We start from the raw sequence: 22,176 nt of genomic DNA on the forward strand, positions 1-22,176 counted from the left end.
TGTGGGTCTACTGATCCTTATTTCAACAGGGGATGACCAAACAAGACACAGAGAAATCCATCACTTGTTTGGTCAAAGTAACAGAGACTGACTGTAAACCTGGCCTCTAGTCACTCTGTTCTAACCAACACTGCTATGTCAGTTCATGTGACTTCAATTCTTAACAACTGTTCGAACACAGCATCTCCCACACACTCTCCATGTGGTAGCTCCCCTGTGTCGTCTCTCCATTGAAAGGAAAAGTAAAATAGCATTCACAAGGCTCATTGCTAGAAGTGTCTCCATGGATTTGACTTGGGTGTGCAAAGGTATATAGAGCCCCCTGTGTTCACTTCTATGTCTCACCTGCCACTTAGCATGACCTAGGGCCAGAACGAGGTAATCTAGTTACCTGTAGGCTTCACTGCACATCTGATAACCACAGAGCTTTAGTCAGGCACTCTGAGGCCCCAGGAAATTCTTGCCCCAAAGAGTGAACATCAAACTATGTTAATAACAGCTTTACAACTAGGTTTTATACAGTATTCCACTTTGCAAAAATGATAATCTATGTATAGTTCTCACACTGAAATACTAATCAAACAGAACATGCAATTAACAAGGAAACTCCCAGCAAAAAGCCATTAGGGATCAATTAGTCAACAAGCATTTACTGCATACTTCCTTATGACCAAGTCTGTCTGGGCATCTTAGATCACAAAGGAGAACACAGGATATGTCAATTTTCACAAGATCTTTCAAAATACAATAAAAACTGGCACACCTAAAGGAAATTAATGTATTCAAAAGGCAAAAAGGGTAGACGGATGTTTTGCATAAAGTAGGTACTAAATAAATGTTGGCTGAATAAATAATCAACTTAGTATCAAGGTATATGACAAGGGAATACATCCTTAGGAGGATTGAAAAACGAAAGGAGACTACAGATTGATAGAATAAATGTGTGCTTTGGAAGATGAAAACCTTTAAAGTAGGGAAGGATGGCTCAAGAGCAGGACCATAAGCAAAAACCCAGGAATGACAATTGGGGGGGGGGGTGTACTGCACAGTGAGGAGAGACACTTGCTTAAAAAGGCAACTGTCTGCCGAGAAGCAGTGGGCAAGAGTTCGAGCCTGGGAGAGGATGGGAGCGTCCAGACCCAACAGGGTGAGAAGTGCTGAAGGTGTTTGGGGTAATGGAAGGGTGTGAGGAAATTGGTGATTTGGGAAGGTTAGTTTGGCAATGGTGCGTGGAATGGACTGGAGTCTTGAGAGAATGAATACAGGAAGTCTGATAGGAGTTTATGGGTGTGCAAAGCTGAGGAGTAGGTGCTTTTAAACTTGCCATGGCCTAAAAAAAAAAATCAGAAATGACCCAGAGCTTACCCAGGAGTGTGGGTTGGTGCTGTCTAACATTGTACATCCAAACCTTAAATCCTACCCACACCCCAAGACACCAGGATGTCCTGAGCAGTCAGCTCACCACGCCTCAAGGCAAGGGCACTGAAGCCTCATTTGACGGAGGGATGCTGTTAACAGGGCAAAATTACTGAGGATGCGAAACGATGAAAAAAGTGTTGGCATACACAAGCATATTACTACGTTTAGTGGCATTCAAAGACACTTAAGTCATTTCCTTAGGAAGCTCTATTTGGCCCCTTTTCAATTCAGGGTGGCATTTTTATTATCATAACTGATAGCAGGTGTTTGTGAGGAAATCGATTAGTATGCAGGGATGAAAATTACATTTTCCAAATGAACTGCAGAGTCTGCAAGATATTTTGGAATCTGTGTAGCAAAATGCAAGCAGCTATAAAGCATGTGCCAGCAGCATTATTTTAATAAATCATCTGAACATAAATACATACAGGAAAAGTTCCATCCATTACTTTACCACTTGTCTTATAAGCCTATAGAATGGTCTAGCTGAGAGTCCTTATTCTTGGATAAGCCATGACCAGTGTACCTTGCAAGCAGACGATGGTGCTGGGTACTCTTCTGGAACAGGAATGCAAGATCATTATGTTCATAAAAGGGGGGAAGGAAAGAACTGTGACTTTCCCACCCTTCAAAAAAAATCAATACCATAACCAATTCTATTACCATCTTTTTAATTAGGGAAAATAACTGATCTATGTTCCTAATTAAATAATTTCAGGCTTAATATTTAAAAAAAACCAAACTTGGTCATAGTCATGATGGCAAAGTAGTAATTTTCTAAACAGTGAGAAATTGTGCATTGACTCCACTTAACTTTAGGCAACCTGTTTCCTGTTTGAAACGTTATTTGGAGTCATACAGTGGCCCCAAATGTAGCCCTTTGACAAGGTTGCCTGGAAGAGGCTGTGTTATGTTTCTTGGACCGGGATGCTGAAAGAACAGAATTCTAATAATGCCCGTCAATTTTTGTGTGTTAAAAACCCAGAAACTTGAAAGGTCAACTCATTTTTCTTCTTTTCTGCTTTAATTTTTTTTTTTCTGGGACGCTGTACTAAATTAAACAGTCTTGATAAATGTGCCACCAAGCTTCTACAGTAAAATTTACCTTAGGAGGCCGGGCAAGAAATCCACTATTCAAATAAGTCTAAGAATTAAAATGAATGTCCATCTACCTATGAATAAAAACATCCACAGACTGTGGTGTGTTCCAATGAATCTGAAATATTTAGGAAGAGCATCCACATAGACTACAAACACTTTCAGTTTTCAAAAGAATCCAATACAATACCCTACTTGTAAACCATACCGAAGACAGATAAACCTACCGCTGGCAATTTTAAAACCACCACCCTATCTAGTGCTACCTGGATTATTATCAGTTAGTTCTCAAACCTACTATTTATTGAGTTGTCAGGGCAAGGAGCCATACTATGTGCAATTAAAGAAGGGTAGGGCTGACAGATACACTTACATATTCTTAATTGCTGTGAACTTTAGAAAAGTCTAGATACTGGAGCTGTCTGGAGCAAAAGAACAATTAAAAACATTGGGCAAATTCTGTTAAGCAAAATTGTACTGCATTTGGAAAATTAGCACTGAAGTAGTAGGACTCCTGAAGTGACTCTGGTATGTAAAAATTGATCCAACGATTAAACTGCATTGCCGAGAGAGAGAGAGAGAGAGAGAGAGAGAGAGAGAGAGAGAGAGAGAGAGAGAGAGAGAGAGAGAGCGAAAAGGTTTAAAGGTATTACATGGCATCCCAGTGTATCCTTTACCAGATTCTATATAAACCACTATTTTCTATATTAATTATGGTCAAAGTGACCTCCTCCTCCATTGCCTGTATTACTGGGTTTCCATGGGAACAGATGATGGCATGCTTAACTTCTTTAAGTAAATAATCTGGTGGAAAGCCTTGAAATCTCTTTCTTACCAGCCTGAGCCAGCCTCAGAAAAATAATTAGCAATATATGAAAAATGTAAGTTATTTTGGGTTATGTCCCAGTAAGCTGACAGTGTGTTAATATCTTTTTCATGCTCAGGCAAGATGTAGCAAAATAATAATAATAAAAAAACATTTTAACATATTGTTGCTAGTAATATCTGCATTTCTCTGGAATTGTTCCTCTTTGTGTCTTTGGGGAATGCTGTGTTTAACATTGTCTCTCTCTACTTTGCCAGTTGTACTCCTGGGAAGCTGGGAGGATGTAGTTAAATTGTGTATTTCTATCTCATGTACAAAGAGAGTTTTTTCCTATGGCCTTCACTGGCTGCTGTCCAGGTAGGCAACTGTCCTTATCCGCAAGGAGTCAGGAATGGCTGCCTAGGCTGAAGGCCTAGGATATAACCCTACAATATCCCAGCGCCTGTCACAATGTAGCCTTCTGATGTCTTAAGAAAGGGCTGTAGCTAAGACTCGGTGGCTTTCATAGGTCTATCTGCTCTCTTTTGGGGGTAGCTAAGGTCCCCACTGGCTGGTCTATGGCAGAGACTATCATGCTATGCACCCCAAGGTGAGGGGTGAACCACACTGGGGGTGCACTGGACTGGTTCTGGCACAGTGCAAGCCAGGACCCACCACGTCTCCTGAACAGTCTGCCCCTGATGCTCTTCTTGCTTCGGAGACAGCTCGGACATAGAATAGACTGTACTGAGACCAAAACTCAACTGACTTGTTTGGTTAGGCTATGGGAATTGGGACTTTATATGACCTCCAGTGTCACCTTAGCCTGATGCTATGAAATATTTGTCCCGTTAGACTCTCCTGGTAGACTGTTGAAGCACCTATTTCTGGGCCCTCCGCCAGGTTTGTAGTTGCACGTGTCTGCTCTGAAGGATGGACATGCAGGTTGACAGGTGGTGCTAATGGCCTGGAGCCGAGACCACATCTGGAAGCTCCTGCTCCTTCTACTCCATTTCCTGAGCTAGCCTGGGTTATTCTGTTTGGACAGCTCCTTCTGAAGGAAACAAGCCTGGCTGGCCATTCCGGTTGTTTTCCTTGGGTGATTCCATATGTCCTCTGCCCCTTTCACACCTGTGAAAGCTCAACCCTACCCGACACCCTCAGCACCTCTCGGGCAGTTGGGGAGACTTGGACAAAAGCTACAGTCACCATTCTGTTTTCCTGTCCCACTTTCCCCAATGAGAGCAGTAGCTACAGTCATAGTAAGGGTGGCAAACACGACTTCTGGGACTGGTGCTGTAGGCAGATTGTACATCACTTGCCTTCTCTTTATGAGGCCTTACGTTCACTGCTGCCAATGCCACCATCGCTACAATAATATCATAAGGAAAAAGCCCACCAAAATCCAAACCCAAACCCAAACATGAAAGCTGAACACACCATCTGCACAATCTTCACCCCCTTCCACCCTCACAGGAACTCCATACAGCGGATGTGATTATTCTATATTATAGATGACGGGACCACATTTCAGTGGCCCTGAGGTGGCACAGCTAGTTAATGGTACAGACTGTGGCCTAACCGGTAGACGAGAGCCAGCTACATTCCAGAGCCTGAGAAAGGTGGGGATGGCAGCTCGAATGGAGTGGCTTGCTTGTAATAGAGGTCAGGTAGTCCATTCTGGTTATTTGGGGGAAGTTCTGAAGCATAGGCAGAGAGATGACTGTTATGAGTAGGCTTTTCCCCTGACTGGTCTGGTCCCACTGCCGCGCCAGAGACACTGTATTAGATATAAAGCTGTAGGGCAGTTATTTGTTTCTTATTAGCTAGCTCCATCTTAAATATTAACCCATTTCTATTAATCTAAGTATTTCCAGGTGGTCTCATCTTACCGGAGAGAGAGCCTGGCGTTCTTCTCTCTCAGTCCACCATCTTCAATCTCCTCCTTACTACTTCCTCTCTCCTCCTTGTGTCCTAGTCCCGCCTATCTTGCTTTCCTACTGGTCAACAGTGCTTTATTCATTAACCAATAAGAGAAATATATTTACTGAATGACATCTCCCATCAGATGACCCTAATCTAAAATACACATATTTTCCACAAGAACAATCTGGGGCTGATCCATGCAGAAATTAATTCTCTGCAATCCAGAGCCCTCACATGAACCACATGGGAACGCCTTTTATGCCCTCTGTCCTCTAGGAGGGCTCAGGGAAGCCCACTGGTCTCTGAGCTCATGGAGTCTACGTTGTTAACGTGATTTCCTTCACTGTGACAACTCCAGAGACCAATGCTAAACCCCGGCTCCTCAAGCACTCCGAGGGTGATAAACATTGACTATTCCTGGGAACGTACCCATCTGCTGCCTTTGCCCGTGCCTCCAGTGATAAAAGAGGTGACAGGGACCCTGACCTTGCAGGATAAGCCCCCTGGCCTACTGCTGGTGGCAGATGAGGACCAGAACAGAAGGAAACAAACCAACAAACCAAACACACAAAAAACACTGCAAACCTCAATGAAGGCCTGGGCCCTGGGGCTGCTGTCTCTGCCCATGCCTCCTGGTGGCTGCACACAGAGCCGGGGGACATAGTGGGACATCTGCCAAAAATCCAGTCTTTTGCTACTGAGCCTCTTACAGAGGCAGCAGCGTACAACTGGTCTGCTTCTCAATAACACCTGTATTCCCAATGAAGCAGCAATTGTCTTCAAATTGCTCATGGAAATTCCTTATGCTACATTTTTGCAGGATTATTATTATTACGACTTAGCACTGACATAACATTTTATGTTTGCAGTGCGCATTATCGTCTGCACATTAGCTGTTATTAGGGAGAGCTAAACAGACACACAAGGCAGTGTCTATTTCCATCTTTGTGTGAGGCCGGTGGAATAAGGGTAATTTGAGGCATGCAGGTAAACTAGAGCCTGGCATTATGATGGCTTAAATGTGAGCCTGGAGGCGGAAGCGGCAGGAGGTGACTCAGAGAAAAAAGTCCTCTCTCCCTCCCCATCTTCGCTCCTCCTAATGAAGAAGCCTGCAGCAGGGGCAGGCCCTTGAGTTGTGGCAGGGCTCCCGATGCTGTGGAGACTCCATCAGATTTTACCCCTTTTCCAAGTATACTGTTATCCTCTGCTGCTTCCTTACCCCCTTTTTCTCAGAGAAAAATACGTGAAAGAAACGGGCATGCTGACTTGCAGCAGCCGGCGAAGTCCACTGTCACCAGTGCTGAAGGATGTGCTGTCCAGTCCCAACAAACGGGAGTCCTCCAGGTGAGTGAAGGGGTGACATTGGCAAACCCAGTGGATGGCCCGAGGCAGGGAGAGGCTGTGGCTTGAGAGAGCACTAGAGAGGAATCGGAAGTGTCATAGGAACAGATGGACAGAGTAGAAACCAACTTTAACAAGAAACGATTCAACGGACTCCAGGAAGAAGTGCCTAGGCCAGAGGTTCTAAAGATATTTACATTATGATTCATAACAGCAGCAAAATTACAGTTGTGAAGCAGCAATGGAAATAATTTTATGGTTGGGGGGCACCACAGCATGAGGAACTGTATTAAAGGGTCACGCATCAGGAAGGTTGGGCAGGGCCAGTGGAGGAAGGGACAGGCCTTCCTAACAGGCTGCCCAGCATAGAAGCAGCCACTCCTCCAACCCACAGTGGCCTCCCTTAACAGATGGTGGCTTGGTGATTGAATGTCCTTCACCAATCTTCCCCCCTAAAAGGCATTACTTTTCTTTTCCTGATGCATGCTCTACACACACACACACACACACACACACACACACACACACACACACACACACACACACACAATTAGTAATGATAACAACAACAATAATAAACCGTTTCTGGAGAAGCGGACATCCTGTCCTGTGTGGTCCACCAGCCCTTCTCAAGCTCTGTTTTGGGAACCTGATCTCTGGCTCCGCCCAGCCATACCCATGCTTTGAGAAAGGAAATCCACTCCCCATGTGCAATCTCACCCCAACTTGCTTTGGAGCAACCTCTTACCCTCCTTCTCTACAGAGTACTGTAAGAACTGTCACCTTGTGTAGCAGCAGGGACAGAGGAGCAGAAACCTAATAGGGCCCATAGACTGTTCTGCTAGTCTTGTCTTTCATTAGGTTTTGGCACCTAATCTCTTTTAGTCCCGCCCAATAGCATCTCTGTCAGGGAAAGAACCTTGTCCTGGCTTTAGTCCCCAGGTATGGCCTTGTAGGCCACTCTGCCATCACATCTGTGATATGCTCCTACAGTTCCTTAATCTCTTCCTGTTCTACTTTGGACGTTGCCCACTACCTCCCCTGTGACACTGTGACAGAGTGCTTCCATGACTCCTGTAGGCTAAGCCTCCATGCTTCGGATTCCTACACATTGGCTGTCATGTAATTCTTTTCTTAGCACCAATCTTTTCCACCATGGCTGGCTTGTGGTTCTCATCTGAGGAGGTCAGACTGAACTTTTAGAACGAATCTCCCTTGGCCTGGGCTCAGCCACAGGAGAGGAGGTTCCTCAGGTGGGCAAGTTCTTCCCAGGGCATTCACAGGCTGCAAAGAAGTGACACCCCCCCCCCAATACAGCCTAGTGTGCCTGTTTCCTCTCTGACCACTGACACAGGGGAATGTTCAAGAACAGCATGAAGGCAGTGGGAACGCTGGCCCTGGACCTGCTCAGGGTCTTTCTGAGCCAGCCCATCCCTATTCAAGGGGCCCTTCCAACACTAATCAGAGCATACTCTGAATTTGCCTGGCGCATGCAAATTCTTCACCAGTGTCTTGCAAACTAAAGCAACTTCCTCTCCATTCTCTTTCCTTTGGCCCACTCGCTCCCTGTCCCTCATAAATGTTTACCATTTACCTTGGTTTTAGTCTCCCTCATATTCTGTTGCCTTATCTTGTCAGTTCGTTCCTTTCCCACCTACCACAGAGAGCCACCAACCCTCGCGTTACAGGCCTTCTCCCTCTATCTTTTGTACCTCAGAATCACCTGGGAGTATTTTAGTAACAGATGACTGCGCACTAACCCAGGGAATGGGTACCTGTAGCAGGCTCCCCAGGGGATCCCTATGTGTGCCCCGGACTGGGACTCATTTATACAGTCTATTTATGCCTTCTGCCATTACTCTCCATTACAGCGAAAGGTACTTTCAGCGTGCCATAAATCCTTTCATCGATTCTTTCCCATAATCTTATTAAGGGGACTGAGCATGAGCTCATGCTGCCGTTAAGAAAGCTGATGACTGGAGAGGGGACACGGTTTGGCAAGCTATCCCAGAAACAACATGAAGCTGCACCTAGGAGTCTGGCCTGGTCTGGCTCTGTTATTTCTCCATGCTGGTTGGCGCCTCACTGGGGACACCGGCTCTCAGTCTCCCATGCTCCTTTGTCCACAGTTTAATGTTTTCACCACCGGAATAACATTCTCTTCAAAGCAGCTTCCGGGGCAGTCTGGCCAACCTCAAGCTCACGAAGCCGAACGTCTATGCAGGAGGATGTCCAGGGTGGCTTCTCAGAACACTGGGTATTCCACCCAGACAGACAGACAGACAGCACTGGTTCCAATCTTCTAATGTCATTCTCTTATTCCTTCTATCCACACTGGAGTGTGAGTTCTCTAGAAGTCTGATTTGGGCAACTTTGAGTCCATCTTTTCTGAGTCCTTGGGCAGGAAAAGCAGCATGCACTTTATAATTTGTCTGCCTGGCTAAGTTATAGCAGCCTTTCCCCAGTGGTGAGAGAGGTTCCCACATCGAGACCATTTCTGTACTGAGCATGGTAACCTCCCTCACATCCTCGCTCAGCCAGTCTTTTGCTTCGCTCATTAAAGTGATTTGTTTTCAGTTTCTGATGAGTATAATTTTCAGGTACTAATGTTTTATTCTCACCAGCGGCTCCTCACAAAGACCCTGCAAACGCTGAATCCCTAGTTCAGCACTATTAATCACATACTAAATGCTTCTAAACTGTGCTACCTTTTCCTAATTGAGAAAGAGCTGTTTGGGCAAGTTTATTAGGTGACCTTGATTAAATTAAAGAGGTCAGGGAAGGAACAGGCTTCAAGCCCATAGTCAATGATATATATATATATGTATATATATATATATGTGTGTGTGTGTGTATATATATATATACATATATATATATATATATATCCTTTTTTTAAAATGACTTCCTTCCAATTAAGCAGGAATTAGCATGAAATATTTTGTTTCTGAAAGGTTAAAAGAATTCCTTGGAGGAGGCGGTTCTCTTGTTACTCGCTTCTTATTGAACTCGAGAGAGAATGTGCTGTAGAGCGCTTCCCATAAAGCACTTTGTTAACACAGGGCTGATGATCTGGCATCAATTATAATATTCCTTAGGAGCCTAAATGTTACATAGCAGGGGCTGAAAAACAAGTCTAATTTAAATGTTAATTTCTATTTGAAAAGCCCAAGGACCTAACAACTTTCACCAACAAAATAATAATAACAAAACAAAATCAAGATGTAGTTTTCATTTTCATCGTTCTAACTTCAAACAAGGCCATTCTTTCTCTTAGCTTTCTCCTTTACCTTTCCTTACTTCCCCGTGATGAAATAACCCGAAAGGACTTCTCATTCTTTCTGCCCTAAAGAGTCAAACATGAGTCTCTGGTACCCCGTTAGGAAAGTCCAATTCCACAGGGAAGGGGGAGGTAGCCCGGGGGACCACCCAGTGCTTATGAGGAGCAGTGGCCTCTGCACTTCCACAACGCTCTTTCTTCCCATCAATCCTGGAGCCGGGTTGACATGGGCTCATCCGTAGATGAGAGAAGCATAAAGTGAGGACAGGGTGAAGCCTTGGTAGACAAAGTGCTTGCCTCGTAAGCACAAGGCCCTGAGTTTGCTCTCCTGGAACCCATGTTAAAGAAATAAAGCCGGGTATTACAGTTCATGCTTGAGACCCCTGTTCTGTGGGAAACACAGACGGTTGGATCCTTGGATCTCACTGGCTCCTCAACCAGCCCTGCCTACTGGGTGAATTTTAGGTCAGTGGGGGGGGGGAAGGGTGGGAAAACAAACCCAAAAGATAAATAAGAAACAACAGTCAAGGTTGTTGTTCTCTGGCCTCCACACACACACACACACACACATACAAAGACAGAGTTGGGGGAGGGGACTTCGAACTTGATACTAATTCTCAGACTTGGCACAATTATCTCAGGGTCCTTATCTGAAAAATATGAAAACATTGTGAAGTATAGGGAAATTATACTTTTTGCTTTTATGTTTAGCTCCAAACGAAGAACAAAAATATCCCCCAAGAGATGAGAAATTAGTTCTTCCTAGTTGTATTTTCTTCTCTATCCAGTGATCCCTCATCTGCATCCTGTGTACAATGCTGGGCATTTGGAGAGAGCGGCACAGGGGTCCCACCTCAGATGCGCTCACCCTATCGTCTTAAATACACGAAAGTTTCTCTCAGGTTCACAGAGTTGAGATGAACCATCAGGTTTCAGATTTCCTAATGTCTCGACATTCTTCACATCAAGGATTCTCTGCTGGCTCCTGGGGGTAACCGAGTGCACAGCAGCAAGTGGAGACTGTGTGGGCCGAGGACGCAAGACTCTTCAGGAAAAGGAGGACTGGTAACAGGCTGTGAGGACGTCCCAGAATTTCTGAGCAATACTTGCACTTCAGGGACCGAGTCTTAATTAGCCTTACAAGACTTCGGTCATTTCCCCTCTAATCTGTCACTTCCAGACAAAAGCCATGGTCCCAGACACACTGTAAGGATTCAGTGAATGTTGTTCAATTCCGTCAATGCTTTGTATTGTGACAATGTTTAAGATGAGTCATAGAGGCAAAGGGATAGTTTTAGGAATTGCTCAGGGAACACTGGAAGAGTCTGGTGCGAAGGTAAAAATAGAAACTGACTAGTAAGTCACTAACGAAGAATGATAGCTCTCATCCTGTCCCCCAAAGACTAGCCAAATATATTGCAGATTGAGCCTTGCAACTTATAATTACACTAACTCAACACGGTTCACTATTGACTTTTTATATTTATTAAGCAATTCCACTTATTACTGGGGGGTACAAAAACTCAATTTTGGTCCTTATTAAATTCAGCATATTGGGGAAAGAGGAAACGTATTGCTTTCAGCATCTCTTCTAGAAGCAACCTTTCCCGGGTGTGGGAACTGCACTGATATTGCCTGTATGTTCTCCCACAGACTTTTATTTTAAAGATATATTTAGAGACATCTCATAAAGAAAAGCCCTGGGAACAGGGAAACAGGGAGAGGCACTTCAATAAGTCCTGAAATTAGATGTTGAGTCAATACACGGATAGTCTTGTGGGCTCTCCCGGGCCCTGGGGCTACAAAGACAATGGGGAATACGATGGCAAGTCAAAGGGCTGATATTGCAGTTTAGATCAATCATTTAGTGTGTGTTCATGTTCAGAGAGAAGTATTCTTATCTTTTCCTTCATCACCTTGGAGAGTTAGGTAACAGGAAACATTGGTTGCGACTGTGTGTGTGGTTCATCTAATCCCAGCATTTCTTCACACTGTTTCTTCTTTCTGTCTATACTCATACAGCAGACATTCTTTAAGGAAGTATTATTCAATCAGAAGACAGATTGTGCCAGTTTCCTGTATACTTGTTGAGTGGACTTAAAGAGAGTTTATGGGATGTACCATCACTATGCAACACTCGCAGGAACTCCTGAGTTAACTGTCACACCAAGCTGACCTGCTCTTAGGAATCATTTCTGCTACAGGTTTGCATGACCAGTAAGGTGAAGGTATTAGCTAGTGGGGATGCAAGCTTGGATTTGGGGATCTTGAAATGAATAACTGTTTCATCATCTCTAATCGTGTTCACTCCTTCACTATCAGTTACATTATTCACACTCAGATTTTTTTTGAGGGGGGGGGGTCTGAAGCTTTTATCACCAGTCACCTTCTTCCTGCAAGCTATATGCTCACCCCATCCATATGTGAGTTTGATGTCTGGCTAACTTTCCTTGATTCAGAATTTAAAACTCAATGCTCCTCAGAGTATTATTAAAATAATATACGAACCTCTTGTAGATATTTTGGAAGTATACAAGGAAAAAAAACCCAAAAATCATTTATAATAAAAAATCAAATTATCACTTTTTGCAGACACTCACTCTAAATATTTTTACCCATTTCATTACAGGTATCCTCATAACATATACATGTTGCATGTAACACACATAAAAGCACACATTAGGAGTTGCTCACATTTGTATTTCATAAATGCTTTTATCACTTAGCAACCACACTGAGAACCTTCTAGTATGCCATTTCAAACCTCCAAAACATGATGGCTTTTCCAAACCAGGTCAGCTGTATCACTAACCAGTACTCTAGTGTAGTGTATATGAGAGTACAGTGAGGTATTTAAAAGTTTCTAAAGTAATTCTGGGAAATGAAGACTCATATAACTGTTTCAAGCCGCAATGACAACATGTCCCAAGTGGGACCCCAGAGGCTACAGAATCAGGAAGGACTCATGCGGAGCTTGCAGTGCCCAGTCTGAAGCACTGCGGTTAACACTGCTGTGCAACTGCTGACCCAGACATACTTCCCTCTATATCTCTGCTAGTGGTTGGAGTTTAAATTTAAAAAGGAAAAAATTCTTCCTTAAAACCCCTCGGGAAGTTCTAACATATTGTGTCCTGAAACTAGGAGAGCCCAGCTGCTGAACACATTGTCTGTCCCAAGTACCAAAGAGACTCGATCGGTACAAGAGAAGCATCTCAAAACCACAGAAAAGCGTAATACAACAACAATTTCTAGGTTGCTTTAAGAAACAACTTCCAGGGCTTCTAAATACAAGATAAACACGCAATGGCAGGTGGAATTTCAGAAAATAAGAAAGAAAAATACTTTTTTTCAAAAAGTAATTCCTTTTCCATTAGTATGTGGCTACCTGGTCAGGATGATGCCTGGTCAGGGTCTAATAGTTTGATGCCACCAACTGTGCTTAGATGAACCATGAAATACAAATGCAGAGGAGGATGAGGACATTGACGCCCCTTGGCAGTATATCATGGTGCTCAGATGCTATAACAGCTATGTTTTAATATGGTCTGATATCGATTCCCTTGGCCAATGTCCCACTTTGACAGCCTTGGAGACACACTTTAAATTTTTAGATGGAGAGACATAGAAGAAAATCAATGGGTATGAACTTTTCATTAGTAACTGGCCTACATATATGTGGCTTCTCAGCTCACTGAAACATGGTCTTGGATGGCTGTTCCAGTAATCAGGCCTCAAGAGCCTCAGGTGTTCACTATGATCAAAGACTCATGGCAGCCTCACCTCCCAGTAATCTGTGAGGAAAAGGCACGGGCCAATAGAGAACACAAACTTGCTTTGCATTTTTTAAAAATGCCATTAAGGTATCAAAAGTTTTTTTTTTTTTAATGTGTTATATAAGCAGGCCTGTCTAAAACCCAAATAATGTAAAATTACTTCTAATGAGCTATACAAAATATGTTGAAATAGGTGATTCTGCTACATAGAAGGGCAAAAAAGAAAAAAAAGGAGCAATCCAAACTTTTTCTATAGCACTGTGACAGCCTTACTTTCTGCTATGTTCACCATCCTTAGCCACTGACTTCCTTTAGAGACTATGTTTTGTTTTCTTATGAAAAAAGCTTTGCTTCTAAACAATGCCAGCTGCTCCTCAAGGTGAGGGCAGTGAACTGACATACTGAAACCATCTACTAAAAATCACAGCCCTTGACAGCACACAGAACAAGCCCCTTTTCATGATCGGGCACTCCTCTGTACTGCTTACAGTAAAGGGGGAAATAATAATCAATGCAAGGCAAACTTGTCCCATGTCTAGCAAAACAACAGAAATCTACCAACTCACCCAGAGTCTGCCATCTAACCCCTTCCAGAATTATTCTGATGGCTCTTTCCAGAAGTCGTGAAGACTGCACTTAAATGCCAACAACACTGTGTTAATTTTGCTCAGACTTGAGCTGAAAAACATATTTTAACATCCTGTCAGGACGAGCTACTAAGAGTGTCGATAAAATGACACTCCGGTAAATGTAAATTTAGACTGCTGTTACAAGCCCCAGCCTGGCTCCAGGAGGTGTTAGGTTGCTATAGTATTTTCCATAGCAACTTTGCATCTTATTACATAAATACTCCCTCAGTTGTCTTTTAGGCCTGCTAAGGAAACCGGGGAAGTCTCCTTCGGTCCCTAAGGCAATGAAATGCCCCTAACCACAGGAAGCTGGAGTAGAGGATGGTTTTCTGGGAAGTGGAAAAGCTTCAGGGCTGTATGCAAGGGGTGAGGCTGGGAGCTCATTGCCTCACAGTCAAGCCCTCCTTGGCTCTCCCTTTCAGAAGATGACTGAACTTACCTCACTCCCTTCTTTGGCCTGGTTGAGCTCAAGTCTTCTGTCTGGTTGAGAAGGCTTGGGCTGCTATGTTTGGCAGGAAACCAGAGTCCTGCTGAGCCCCTGTGTGTTTGTTTCTTAGTGTGCCTGGGAATCCTAGGCTGAGTGACACAGGCACAGAAGTCATGGAGGGAGCTTCCCTTGCTCCAGGCAGACACAGGTGTTGGACCCTAACAAGGGCTCCCCTGAGTGTTAAGGAAGGGCAGCAAAGCAAGGGTATCTTGTGGAGATCCTTAGATATCCATGACACAAGGAAATCTCAAAACTACAGGGCAATTTTACTGGAAGAAGTCAGTTATGGAAAGCTGGCTCATTACGAGGAAGTCGGGAGCCAGCTGTGGCAATGCTAGGTATCACAAAAATGTAAGGCATACATGTACAGTAAGATCAAGAATTTACAACCCAGATACATAGGGTCCTTTTGGAAAGTAAGAGGGTTTCCATAATAAAGGACTCCTCGGCTACAGCATCCATCTAATAATACCTGTCTGCAAGTATTTAAAAGGTAAATCAATTTTCAAGGGGAAATGGTTTTTGTATTTTTTTTTTAAAGAAGCATGTCCATTATGGCAGGGAATTGTAACTGTACATAAAATCAGGGAACTGAAAAATCAAATCGATCCAAAATAAACATTTATTTGAAGTCCGCTGGTAAGATCTACACAGTATATATCAAAACAAAACATAACTGTTCCCTTGTTGGCCCTTCTGTTCCCAGAAGACATGCAGCTGAGGCTGGGAAGCAAGTACTTGTCTTTGATTCAGGGGTCCTCCCTAAATAGATGCTGCTGCTCTTTTAGGAGATGTCTGAGGCTGTCAGGGAATGGAAAAACAGCTTGTCCTTCTAGGCTTCTACTCAATGCTGTCCCTGCCTTGGGGAGCACGAGCTCTGCCTGGCATGTGGCTACCAACTGGGCCCTCCCATTTTCCACAGCAGACAACTCTTGTTTTGCCAGGCACCAAACCTCTGTGGTTAGCTGCTCCAGAGCACAATCCAGGCCTCCCTCGCAAAAGGGAACCTCAGACAAGCTGCCTTCATACTGCCATCTTTAGTCAGTTACAAGACTGCAGGTTGGTATTTAGTAAGCCCCTGTGCCTGGCTGGTGTGGGGCCTGCATCGAGCCTCTTCTCAGTCTCTCTGTGGGGCATCTCCACTGGGCTTTCATCATGCAATTATGAAGGGAATGCAATAACAGAAAGCCAGGCGAATGCAGTAGAGAAAACTAGAGATAATCTTGTAACTCAAAGAAGCCAAGGGGACAGCCAAAGACAACCTTAATATTCATATTTTAAAACCCAAGGCATCCTACTATGGATGCAACTATTCAGATCAAATACTGTGATTCTAATTAAACTTGAGTCACTAATTTGACTTGGCTGCTGAAAATCATTGTTCAACTTGGTGAAATGAAAAACAACACTAATAAAACAAAATGGTATTATGAATTTCTATGGAATATTGAGAACACAGAGAAAACTTCATTGTTCCAAAAGTATTTGTGGGTAGGGAGAGACTCAGTGAGTAAAAATGATTACTGTACAAGCCTCAGAACCTGATTCTGGATCCCTGAAACCCACTTTAAAAAGAAAAGGGGAGGGGGGAAAGATCTGAAAGTGGTGAAGAAAAGGGGAGGGGGGAAGATCTGAAAGTGGTGAAGAAAAGGGGAGGGGGGAAAGATCTGGAAGTGGTGAAGAAAAGGGGGGGGAAAGATCTGAAAGTGGTGGAGAAAAGGGGAGGGGGGGAAAGATCTGAAAGTGGTGGAGAAAAGGGGAGGGGGGGAAGATCTGAAAGTGGTGAAGAAAAGGGGGGGGAAAGATCTGAAAGTGGTGAAGAAAAGGGGGGGGGGAAAGATCTGAAAGTGGTGAAGAAAAGGGGAGGGGAAAGATCTGAAAGTGGTGGAGAAAAGGGGAGGGGAAAGATCTGAAAGTGGTGGAGAAAAGGGGAGGGGGGAAGATCTGAAAGTGGTGAAGAAAAGGGGAGGGGAAAGATCTGAAAGTGGTGAAGAAAAGGGGGGGGGGAAGATCTGAAAGTGGTGGTCATCCCATCACTTATACTTAGTTAGATGGGAGGTGAAGGCAAGAGAAGCATCTGGAAGCTTTCGGTCCAGCTAGTCCGGAATATGCAGCATTACACGAGGTACACACACCTTACACAGGTACAAGGTGGAAGTGACTCCAGAAAGCTGTCTTCTGACCTATACATGTAAGCCTAGATGCACACATACACACACACACACACACACACACACACCCACACACGCACGCACGCACACATTCATATAAAGAACCCAGAGTTTAAATGAGGTTCAGTTAGAATGTAAAAGCATTTGTTATGCACTGTAGAATGGTTTAAGAGTTGTCTGTTAACAAAGGATCTTTACATTCCACTTTTCTAAAAGTCGTGTTTCCTGAACATGCATGGAATATTGGATGAACAGCATAACCTTACGACAAGGATGGATGGTACCACACACTTGACTTCCTGCCTTTAGGACATACCTGTCCTTCAGCCTGGTGTCTTCATTAACATACCATATTGTATTTCTTTGAAAGATATCCATTATATACCCTGGAGGGCAGGGGCAGGGGGGGTGGGGTCTAATTTTCCCTATTGGGAGCCACAGTGCCTTCACCATGTCACTGCAGTGCTTTGCAAATGCCTTTGGTAATCAGAAAGATGCCTATTCAGCCAGTGACACTGTGTTTCGAACAAACTTCTGAATGTTTTGGCAAAGGGAGGCATCCTCATTGACTATGCATCTTGACATGTGACTTAAATGGAGGCAGAGCAGAAGTTCTCAGTGTTAATCATCTTGAGGAAGGAAGACATCAAAAGCATTGCACTCAGATGGATGGGAAGATAGATGCAAGGGAAGGATGAGAGTCAAGGCCAACATCCATTAACTGTTTGGAGAGAGGTCTGTGGCCAGGTGCTGGAGAATGATGGAGAAAATAAGCAGAGCACTACCGAGTAATTATTTTGTACTTGGCATTACTCATAAAGTCAAAAGCCACCAACATACAATGGCTCCCTTAACTCTAACAGATCTACAGCTTAACTGGGTTTACCACGCCAAGCCTTCTAGGTGTGGCTTCCCTCCTCTCCTCTTTGTTTGTATATGGCTGCCCACCTCCTCTGTCCACTTGGAGGGAAGAAGATGGAAGGCGAGAGAGACAGGGAAGGCAGTAGAGGTAGAGGAAGGACTAGATGTGGATTTAAAAGGATTGGCTTGATTCCAGCAGGGGGCAAACTAAGCAGTAACCCATTTACATTTTTAATCAAAAGCCAGCTTCACAGGGTCTGGGGGAGGGGGCTGATATTCCTCAATGGACGCTTTGATAAATCTGTCATGGCTTTCAGTCTATTAGCAGAATCACTTCCATCATCATCACTATCTCGGTTTTGCTCCTATGAATGAACGCCGTTTCCCTCTTAAGGCCAACCAGTGAGGAAGTGTGAACGGCCTGCCAAGAACTATATTACAGCAGAACCAGGGAACTCTAGCCAAAGATACGCGCTGTTAATCATTTTACACAGAAAAGAGGGAAAAAATAGAATGGCATAGTCTTCACCACCAGGAAAAGCAGAGACGCACTGAAATATTTTGGTTATTAAGACGAATTATATTATATTAGCACGAATATATATACATAATCAACTGTGTTATTTCTAGACACAAAGTCAGTGCGCTCCATCTCGCTGGAAAACGCTCCTGGCTGCTGCAGTTGTCACTGTCCGAGCAGTGAAGCTATGCGAAGCTGGCACTGGGGGCTCCAGCCTGACCATCCTGAGGCTTCACCATGTCCTTCTCTCACAGGCAGAAGCTTCCCCAAAGGGAGCTCTTCCCTGGAATTTCTAAGATCTTCTGGGCCAGCTACTTCCTTGAGATATTTGAGGCAAAAGAAAGAGCTGCAGCTGGGAGGCGCTGGCCAGAGATGGCTCCCATAGAGGGGGGACAGAGAATCTCATTTTCGTGTTTGGCAGTCCCCATCAGTTCATCAGAACCGGTCATTTTGGGGGTAAAGCTCCCATGTGGGTGACAGCTAGGCACACATTTGTACCTAAGAATGACTGATGGGGAGATAGCCTTTAGACTATGAGGTCTTTGCTCCTGTCCCTCCTCCTTTGCTTCAAGCCATTATTAGCATGGGTTAGCAAAGACCAGATGGGAATTCCTGCCAATAGGCAATGTCCCGGAATACTCAGGGCTGAAAGGAAAAGAATAGCCTGCTTGTGGGCAGGCTCTCTGGGGCCTAGTGGAAAAAAAAAAAATGGCCAGCTGCTTGCTCCTCCCTTTAATCAGCCCTGTGCCCTTGGCCAAAACCATACACCATGTCCTCTGGCCCAGCTCATTTGAGGAAACAGGAAAAGGACTTTGAACTGCTGGGGCCCGGCATTTGAACTCCAGTCCTTTCATCTCTTCCCTCAGTACATGGTAGACAACATGCACTGTATTTGCTCATTAATTCTGCTGACCAAGTAACATGCCTGGGGAAAGTCTTTAAAGTGTAGGCTATACTTTATGCTCTCATAGGATGCCTGCTGTGAAAACCAAGAGAATTCTGGGAAACTGTACTCCAGGAGACCTCTAGGGAGGACGGCTGGTCCCTGCGGAGGGGAGGGCTCAGGTCCTTGCCACCTCCATGGACGTGTCTACAGTTAAGTTCAGGTAGCAGTCCTGTGGATGTATGGTTGCTGGTGTGCTCTGCCAGATGGACTCCGTGAGCCTACTATTTATTCAACCTGATACTAGCCTCTCCCAAACAAACGGTGAAATTGCATGCATTTCTCCCTAGGAAAGTTGTTACACATAAAAGAAGGCACAGGCTCAATTCAGAATTTCTGATTGGCAACTCTTTCACACCTAACATAAGGATTTTAAGAATCCAACATTTACCTTTAAAAATGATTTAAAAAATATGTAGAAAAGAAACATTTTATAACAAGATCACATGGAATTTTTTTTTTTTTTTTTTTTTAAATCACACGAATGCCCTTTCTTTTCATAGATAACGACTTACAGAATAGAAGTGCCCGTGAGGACAGAATTCTCTTCAAATAACCGAATTCAAATCTTAAAGTGAATAAATCTGGAAACGGAAGTCTCAGTCTAATGAGAGACAAACCCTGGGCCAGCCTGCAAACAATGGAAAGACCCTGAGATACAGTGTTTGATTGCACGCTAAGTTTCTAAATAACTTCAAGGGCGGGATATAGGGGTGAAGCCAGATTTTCTGGGGCAATGTCTCTCCAATGTCAGAAAATATTAAGTGGGCTTTCCCAAGATTACAGAATGCTAGGTCTCACTTCCCTGTCCTGCAAGTTTGTCTCAGGTCCTGATGCTGTCTGGAGAGAGACTCATGTCTGTCAACACTACCTTTGATGCTATTTAACATCCCATAGAGAACCATTTACTGTCCATTGTCTTCTGTGACACCCAACTGATTTTGTCTAAGGCCAATGCCCCAAATTCTCCAGGCTCGCCCAGTACTAAAGAACCACATACTATTACCCAGAACTGCCCACAGTCCTTACCCTGCCCCTTCCCTAGGGAAAACAGTATGTAAACACTATGTCATGTTGGGCTGGTGAGTGGTCACACTGCATTTAACCATGCACAGCATGAACGAGTGTATTTCTTTTACATGGTCTGCCTATTGTTGTTTCATCTCAGGGAACCTTCAGAGGACAAGGTGGTGCGGGAGGTCTTTGCTTTTACCCTCATATGTCTACCAAGAAATTAGCCAAGATCCTCTATTTCAGTCACCTGTAATCGTTCAGTTAGAAACTAGAGATAGGTGTGTGTTTTATTCCCTGGTACATGCAAGAAGATGAAACTTACTATGTTTTTCTAATGTTCTTTTCTGGAAGTGATGTGACTGCAGATCTTACCAGGTTCATTAGACAATACCGCCTAACTTACATAAGCTATCTTCCTTTGGTGCCTCCAGTCTGGACCTGTAAACACTAAGGACTTCCATGTGCATCCAGAAGACGGTTTTAGTCAGTCTTAGATAAGACAGAGTACACAAAGGCTTTCTTTAAGTTCCATTCTTAACTCAAGGAGGAGATGCCCCTCACTTGGTACCAAGTGTGGCCCCTAGATGAAAGGCTAGGTGAACTGTACTGTGGGAAATGTTTAATTTTCTAGCATGCTGGCTGGGAAGTTAGCAACCTTCTTTAGGGATTAAACAATTCTGAAGCAAGACGTGCATGGACAGAAACTGAATTTCATCTGTAATTCAGCGTCAGCTGTGGCTGCCACACTCTGGAAAGGGGGTTTTATGGGAATAGGCGCACATCCCTGAAAAAAAAAAAAAAGCATAATAGTCCCATATCTACATATGGGGAGACAACTGGAGCAATTTAAATCACTGTGTTCCCAAGGAGGAGTTTAACGTTCTATTAATAAAATGTAGTCACTCAAAAAATGAAAGTTTAGTGTAACTCAAATAAAAGTGAGTTATGTGGCCATTTCCTCGCACTTATTCCCCTCGAAAGATTCGGTGCTCATTATGATACCTCCTGGAGACCTGGCAGTTGCTGGCATTACCTGACTCATCGACTCTCATTTTTTTAGTTGGGCTGTCACAGTTCTCATCATCAGACATTTCCATTTCCTCCTCACGGCGGATGCCCATGAGCTGCTCACTTTGAGCATTCCGGAGTTCCTGAAAGTACAGGAGACAGGGACATCAGAAATGTGGTCATACACCATTATGCCATGGTGTCTGGTAGATTACGACTCACACATCAACATTCAGGGTCTAAAGCTGCCACCCAAAGGAATCCAGAATAATGTAGTGAGAGGGATGGGTTAGAAGAAAGATTCAAGGGCTAAGTGTCAGGCTTGAGAGAAATCCTTGCTCGCCAACGACTGTAAAAGTCTCTTTGGGAAATCAGCTGATCTTACTGGTGCCTCAGTGTCCTGATTTATAAAAATGAGGATAATGTCTGCTCCAGCAGGGCTACTGAAAGGTTGCAGAGAAATAGCTCTTACATGGCTGTCACATAGAAGTGACATCAACTGCTAGTAGAAATGTGAGCAATGGGATTTTAAGAAAGGCTACATTTAGATTGGTCCTAGTGTAGCTTTAAGGATACTACTATATACCTTTTTGCTCCATTTGCTTGCTAGAACATTGTGGTACTAATGGTTTAGAGGTCGAAGTGAGTTAAGACATGTGAAAGACCTTAGTGTATATGTGTGGCATGTACATGCATATGTGTGTACGTGTATGTCCAGAGATTAAAGCTGTGTTTTTCTATCTTGTTCCTTACTTTGCTTTCTTGATTCAGGGTCTCTCACTGATTCAGCTAGAGCTAGATTCCGCTCTAGAAACTTCATTCTTTACTTCTCTAGCTCTGAGTCAGAAGTGCATGCCAATGTAGTTATTTATATGGGTACTAAGGATCCGAACTTACATCC

General features: G+C 43.9%; 1 protein-coding gene across 3 annotated transcripts in view; it reads right to left on the minus strand.

Moving 5' to 3' along the window:
- Positions 1 to 22,176, minus strand: part of Enox1 (ecto-NOX disulfide-thiol exchanger 1) — a 261,615-nt gene that overhangs the window by 78,251 nt on the left and 161,188 nt on the right. For all 3 annotated transcript variants that reach the window (XM_051195352.1, XM_051195351.1, XM_051195350.1), the window contains exon 9: positions 21,301 to 21,418. In XM_051195352.1, the coding sequence (XP_051051309.1) occupies positions 21,301 to 21,418 (118 nt within the window). The remainder of the gene's footprint in view (positions 1 to 21,300; positions 21,419 to 22,176) is intronic.

This window comes from Phodopus roborovskii, unplaced genomic scaffold, assembly GCF_943737965.1.
Source record: "Phodopus roborovskii unplaced genomic scaffold, PHOROB, whole genome shotgun sequence".
NCBI classification, from domain to species: Eukaryota; Metazoa; Chordata; class Mammalia; order Rodentia; family Cricetidae; genus Phodopus; species Phodopus roborovskii.